The sequence below is a fragment of the Artemia franciscana genome, chromosome 3 (assembly GCF_032884065.1).
Source record: "Artemia franciscana chromosome 3, ASM3288406v1, whole genome shotgun sequence".
In the NCBI taxonomy this organism is placed as follows: Eukaryota; Metazoa; Arthropoda; class Branchiopoda; order Anostraca; family Artemiidae; genus Artemia; species Artemia franciscana.
In genome coordinates, this window is record NC_088865.1 from 38691379 (window position 1) to 38698788 (window position 7410).

The following is a 7410-nucleotide window of genomic DNA, read 5'->3' on the forward strand; positions in this document are numbered from 1 at the left end:
GTGTTTAATGGGCTAAACTGGTTCAAAAGTCTTTACCCATCAACCCTACTCACTTCAACATTGTTTTAATGGCTAAAATTCATTAGTTTGCATCTGTTAAGTCTATCCTGACCTGAATCCAGGAGTTAAACATGGGTCTGAGATACTCTGTGAAGATCAGGGAGTAGTCTTGAAATTTTAGCTGGATCAGATCCCTCTTCCGTGTTATCAAGTCTTAGCCAATAGCCCGATCTTTTCTTTTTCTCTTTTTGTTAAAGTCACTGAGTCAGTGACTGTGACTAAATCTTCACTCACAGCACTTGACTCAGTGACTTTCGATTGACTTACCTCCATAATTGCTTTCGGTAAACTTTGCACAATTAGGATGTGACTTATTTTGTGGTTCATTTAATGTATTTATAGATGTTTGTTTAAACGTCTACCAATTGGGACCCAGATATATGTAATCCAACCTAGCCTAATTTAACTTTTTAAAACTTGCATAAGACTGAAAAAGCTATTTCGCAAAGCTTATTGAATCAAAGCAGAGAAAAGGGAATTCCGGGGAATTTAATGGTGAATGTGGACATTAACCAGATTCCGAACTTTAACAGTATATATATATATATATATATATATATATATATATATATATATATATATATATATATATATATATATATATATATATATATATATATATATATATATATATATATATATATATATATATATATATATATATATATATATATATATATATATATATATATATATAATGTATATATATCGAGAACTAATTGTTTTTTTTTCTTTCAGAATGACGAGAATAAGGAGAACAGTGTCGAAAACGGAATTGTCACCAAAGGTAGAAAGAGGGATTTGAAAATCCCCCAGCCAAGCGTAAAATACAAGAAACATGGTCAAGCGTTTAATTAGATGTCTCTACTTGTATAGTTGGGATTTTCTGTGCATATCATTTTATGAAATTGTGGCTTATAATTTGATGTGAGTTTTGTTCATTCATCTGAAACATTCAGTTTTCACTGGAAACATTACAGTTTCGCAAAGTGATTGAAAGTTAAATTGTTGAAGTTGGCTAATGGGGTAATACAAGTCCGTTCACTTCACTGACAATATTTGAAAGAGTAGGTATTTTATTTAGTGTTTGTGTGTATTTTAGTGTCATTTTAGTTGATAAATAATTTCTAACATTTTAAGAGAGCAATTTCTTATTCTAGTTTTATCTAAAATAAAATCGTATCAAGATCTATTTCAGGGAACTCACCCCTCCCCTTCCATCTGTCTAACTCCTCCCTCAACGGCTCAGCTAAAATGTATTCCAATATTTTTTTTCACTCCTTGCATGAGATATTCTCCTCCTTTTTGTCTCATTTTTCTCTGAAACTTAAGTCATCCCTTTTATAAGGTAATATATCCCTGAAGATTGTTCTGATTTTAACTTAACCATGCAAAACTGGCATGTTTTAGCCTGGAATTTCGTGTTTTAGCCAGCAATTTTCTTATAACATTTGTTTTTCTTTTTTTTTTCGATATTAAGTTATTACTGTATTACAGAAGGAAAACGCCAACCGTTTCCAACAGAAAAAAATCACCAACAGTTCGGTTCTAATTTCCTCCCCGAGCACGTTTATAAATAGCAGGGCAATCACAGCTTGACTCCTGCAGATTTTATAAGTTTTTTGATTTCTCCACAATATTGTATATTCGCTACTGGGCCTTTTGAAGGTTCTACAAAATAGAATTATGCACACCTGGCTTTCGCCCGAATCAAAAGCTTTTTCGGTTTCTCTCTTTTACATAAAATAATTCAGAACATTAGCTCTCACGAAGGTGGGAATTGCTCCCAAGTGGGACCTTCTACCTGCACAATAGATGGTTAAGAAAGACTCCCCCTTAAATTGGAGCAAAGAATCTCCCCCGAATTTTATTTTTAATTTGAAGAACTTTTCATACTTTGCTTGTGAAATAGTGCATTTTCTATTTTGATTTTGAAGAGTTTCTGTTTATTTCTTGCTTACGGAGTTCCACCCCTGGTTACCTCCATCTGTCTTTAAACAAATTTTTGAAAACATGACTTAGAGATATAAAATTTTGAAGCAGGCACGCAAGAAGGGGGAAAATAAGCTACCCCTTATCAAAAAAAATTCATTGTTTCTATGATTTCTTCTCTTTTTTAATACTTCTTAAAGCTTCCCTCGCTGGAACAAAATCCTGTGTATGAGCATCGGTTAAATTTAATGAAAAAAAAATAATAATAATACAGTTGCCATTCTACAATGCACCTGAGGAAGGTGTATTTTACCTACCGATAGAATAGTCTGCACTATCCAAACTGGTGGGAACACAAAACCTGCAGCTCGTGGAACTGTGGGAGCTGCTTCATCAGGTTTTGCTATTGTGTGTGCCGTTAAAAATAAGTAGGAAAGGTAAGTTCTATCTTCAGAGCTGCTGTACAAATTTGTGGTTTATACATTATCTTTTTCTTGCGTAGAAATTTTTAATGAGTTTGTTAATGTAAGTTAAAATAAATAAAGTTTCAATCTGATTGATCTTAAGCGTGTTTTCGTATGTTAAGATATGGTAATTTTCTAGAATAGCCCCCCCCCCCCTCATCTGGAAAGACAAAAATTGATTTGGATACAAACTCTTTTAGTCTTCTGTGAAAACGCGTTGCATAATTCTGAGAAAGAAAAACAAATTTCATCCTTGCCCCTCCCCCAAAAAATTAGTTCTATATCTGCCCCTTAAAGGAATCGTAAAGTTTTTTTTTCTTCGTGCTAAACTAGATGATCAAGATAACCCCGACTTATCTATGGATAGCTGAAAATTATCGAAGACTTTCCTAGAAATAATTAAAGAATAGATTTTATCTTTACTGTTATCAACAAAAGTGACTCATCCTGTGAAGGAAATTGACATTTTAAGCATTGAAAGATTCAGGATGAAAAATGTGGACAGTAAACTGTAGGTCTATGTTTCATAACTGCCGCTATATGATCATTAAAATAAATAAAAAGCAGAAGAAGTCGAAGAAAAGAGTCTCGAGGAGCTCCAAACTGGACTTCAGAAGGAGAGCCGAAAAAGGAAAGGGACAAGTAAGGTATAGAGTACAAGTAAGGTATAGAGGAAAGGGACTAGTAAGTATAGAGAAAGTACTAAATTTTAATTAAGGAGGAATGGGGGGGGGGAACGTAGTTAAAATTCCTGAATATCTAGAAGATCGACAATCACGTCACAATACTGAAATACTGTATAGACATGTTAAAAAGCCGAGAGTCGTCTTTCTAGACTTGTCCCAGTTAAAGATAGGAAGACTACGATTAGTGATAAGGAAAGAGTTAAAGAGAGATGGGCAGAACGCTTAGAGAATATGCAAAACCAGGTTCAGTGTCGGATCCAAGGAGGGGGTTTAACCGCCCCCTCCCCCTGGTGCGGAGAAATTAGTGTTTGAAAAGAATTTGACGACACTTGATCTGTCTTCTTTGAGTGTTTAGGGAACAAGTGTTTCGTGTCACCCGAGTTTGTATGGCAATTTGTAGCCTATCATCTTGATGTAAGCCAAGATCTTGATGATCTATTGATCTTTGATCAAGATCTATTGATCTTGATGTATGACAAGATGTAAGTCGTTGAAGCTTCAAAAAGTGTGCGCATCAAAACGTGTTTCTTTTTCAGTAGCTAAGCTAATTTCTTGAAAAGGCTGCAATAAAAGACACGCCTTAGGCCTGAGACACTCTTGTTTTTTTTTTTTTTTTTTTTTTTTTTTTTTTACCGAGCGTTTCTTAGAGGTATGCAGATGGTATTGCGACACATTGGGCAGTAAAACGTTTGGTGAAACAAACGTTGACGGTAGCAACCCAGCCGCCATCTGTCACTAAAATAAACGAAAGGTAAAATAAACGACCATTTATTTTAACGCCTGTACCGAGATGTTGACCTATGGAACTAAATGGAAGCGTACACATTCGGTGTCTTTTACCACCGAACGGCTGCTGATGAGACAGTGGGTTTTCAGAGGGTATATCATAAAAAAGTAAATTGGAAGAATTTATTTTCCTGTGAAGGGAGAGGGCAATTGTAAGAAAAAGTTGATAATTCGATTAGGTTTTGCCCAGAAATTAAAGGAAGTTTGAAGCTTTAGAAGGTTGACCCCAAATTAGCCTCTGCCTTCAACCCTAAGCAAATCAAAGCATTTTTATCATAAACGAAAAAAGAGTGTTAATCCAATTTATGTGCCCCAAACTAAATACTATTGTAACAAATCTGAGTTCGGTTATTGTAAGGTTTTCATAATTGCTTCTAGTTTAACTGCTCTCTCCCCCCCCCCTCAAATGCCTGTATGTGTAATAAATTCTTACGAATATAGGGGGGTACAGTTTATTTTTTAATGTGTGTGGGGGGGGGGCTCCAATCGATTGCAAACGTTTTTAAAGAAGCCCCTCGTGACTTTGGCCATCCCGACTGGAAAAAATTGCCACTTCGTACGTCATTAAAATAATCAGTACCACCGTGATTCAGTTGAAGTAGGCCAACATTTCCACACTAGCTGCTATATTTTGTTTCTGTTATTTTTTCTCAAAAAGGCAATGCATACACTATTAATACTACCACTACAGCTACTGCAACTAATGACGCTAAGGGTACTAACGTGAAATTTTATGGAACGTTTAGGGGGAGTTTCATTTAAACGAAAAATTAGATGCTTGGGTTTTTTCAAAAGGGCATATAAGCAATAACATAGGCAGCGGCACTCCCAAAAAAGGTAGAAATAATTATTGAAAATTTTAAATGAAACTAATTGAGTTAAGATTCAAGTTCTAGAGCCCTTTTAATATTAAAAAAAGATTGGAGGGCAAGCAAGCCTCCTTCAAAGCTAATTCATTTTCCAAACATACCCAATCAAAATTTTGAGACAGCCATTTTGTTGAGCATAGTGTAAGAGTCCAGCAGCTATGTCTCTAGGTATGTTGAGTGTGTCAATCACAAACATTTATGCAATTGGCCCATTATGGTTTAAAACTAAATCACAAGGCACTGTGTGCATGGTTGCCATCAAGAAACCTCAACATCGAGAACAACTCGAAAAAATGTATATACATCTATATAACGTCTATATAGAACATCTATATAACGTCTATATAGAACATCTATATCGAACATCTATATAACTATATCGAGAACAAATGGGGGTTTTAATTTGAAACTTTTGGAGCTGTTACTGTAATTACTTCTGTTTTTACAATTTCTGTTTTAAATAAATCAAAAGAGCATAAATGTATATCCAGGTTCTCAAACAGCATAGATATTAGATTATAGATAGGTATAGCTAATATGGCATAAATCTGATTCATAAATCACGCAAGTTAATGAAGTTCATTCTCATGGCACAAGGTCAATGAAAAAAAAAATGTATTAAAATAATTTGGTTACGTCTAGGTCGGGATTTTCTTTTATTTTTAGAGGGGCTTAGTTATGAAATTCGTTAGATGAGGATCTTATTACTAGTTGTGATGTAAGTAAATTTAAGTGGTTGTTTAAGAATGGATTGTTTTTAGTGATTTTAATGATTAGAATAGCAAGATAAATATTGATGGAGCAAAATGGTATTAAATTATTAATATCAGTATTTTTATTTTGATTGATATTTATTAAGGAAGAAGATGAGTGTTAAGTTAGTGGTAGAAGGGTAAATGGTGTTTATCTTTTTGTGGATTTTATTTTAGTATCCCCCCTCCATATCACTTTGTGGTATTTGGAGGGGATGGGTTAATGTTATGTTTTTGTTAATAATTGAAATTAAATAAATAAATAAAAATGTATACCGGGGTAATGCAAATGTTTTCCACTTTACTGACAACGTTTGAAAGAATAAGTGTTTTGTTTAGTGTTTCATGTAATGGGAAGTTTTTCATGGAAAGGGGAGGTGATTTTTCCTGACATGGTTTGAAAAATGATCAAAAACAAGTTTTTGCAACATAAAGTAAGGTACAACATTAAAACTTAAAAAAAAATAAAATCATCTCGTTAATGGGGGGAGGCTACTCCTTCCTCAAGCGTCACCCTTTACGCTAAAGTTTGACTTTTTAGCTCAACCCTTTGAGAACAACTACTAAAACACAAGGGCTGTTTAATTAGAATACGTTGTTGTTTTTTTTTTTAAACAATCAGGGGTTGATGAAGGGACAGTCCCCCTCTTGTACGGAATAATTTATGTTCGTTCTAATGTTACTCCTTACTTTCGGCTGAAAAATTGGTTTTCTTTTAATAATTATGAAATCGAGAAATTTTTTACAAAAAATTCTTTTTAATATCTTTTAATATACCAGATAACTTTTTAGGGTAAGGGGTAATGGAAATTCTAGAAAAGGCCTAGCCCCTTAATTCTCGATTCTGTTGATAGAAGAGCTTTAGCAAAGGTCCTACTTTATATGGTATACCAGACAAATACATCAAAGTGATCTGTGCTATGCATGAGAATAATATTGCTGCAGTTAAGGTAGGTAATGAGGTTAGCAGCTGGTTTTGTATTAAATCAGGAGTAAAGCAGGGTTGTGTTCTATCCCTCTTTATATGGATCATTTTGATGGACTTTGTCTTAAGGAGCACAGGAAAGACGATTGCAGACCATGGAATCAAATGGGGAGGAAAATGAAGAGGGAATCAATGGGGAGTATTAATATAGATTTTGGACAGGTATGATCATTCAGATTAATATAAATACACGAGGGCCAAAACCAAGGTATGATAAGGTAGCTCTGGACTTACTTGGTTGCTTTACGTTTGTTTTTTCATAGGCATATATTTTGGGGTGATACCTAGCATGGGGATGCCATAGGGAATTTATGGTAGGCACACCACTTGCCTGGGTAGGGAGTTTAAAGTGCCGAAATCCTATAGGCAAGTGTGTATTCTCCTGATGAGCCCTTGTGTTGGGTTGTCGCCTCTGAATTATTTGTCTTTTTGTTTTTATATTTTGCAAATGACGACTTATACTTATTTACGACATGACAGCCTGTCCATGGATTATTCTTTATGGTTGATTGTGTATGGCTATAATGTTTGACCTATGTAATTGGATGGATTAATAGGGTTAAGGCCTCGTTCAAGTACTGCTCTATATTAATTACTAAAGTAGGAAAACATTCTTCCTTTCTCCTTTTGTTTTTCTTTTTTGTTTATATGTTGTTGTTTTTTTATGGTGTATGTTTATTTATGTGTTTGTGCTGTTGCATTGATGATTTCTTTTTTCATCATTATATTAGATGAAAGTGTGAGCAAAATGAATGAGCTTTTAGATATTTTGCGGGTTCAGGGTGCTACAACAGGTTAGAAAATCAATGATAAGAAGACTAAGTCACTAAGGCTAGGAATAAGTGAAGACGAAAAGGTGACGTAGGGTAACGAAAA

At 34.3% G+C, this 7410-nt stretch overlaps 1 protein-coding gene across 1 annotated transcript in view; it reads left to right on the plus strand.

Moving 5' to 3' along the window:
* LOC136025253 (kinesin-like protein KIF11-B) overlaps positions 1 to 2548 on the plus strand; it is a 208655-nt gene extending 206107 nt beyond the window's left edge. Inside the window, 1 exon segment of the mRNA XM_065701097.1 lies at positions 799 to 2548. Within this exon segment, the coding sequence (XP_065557169.1) occupies positions 799 to 803 (5 nt within the window). The 3' untranslated portion in view covers positions 804 to 2548.
* The last annotated feature ends 4862 nt before the right edge of the window (positions 2549 to 7410 follow it).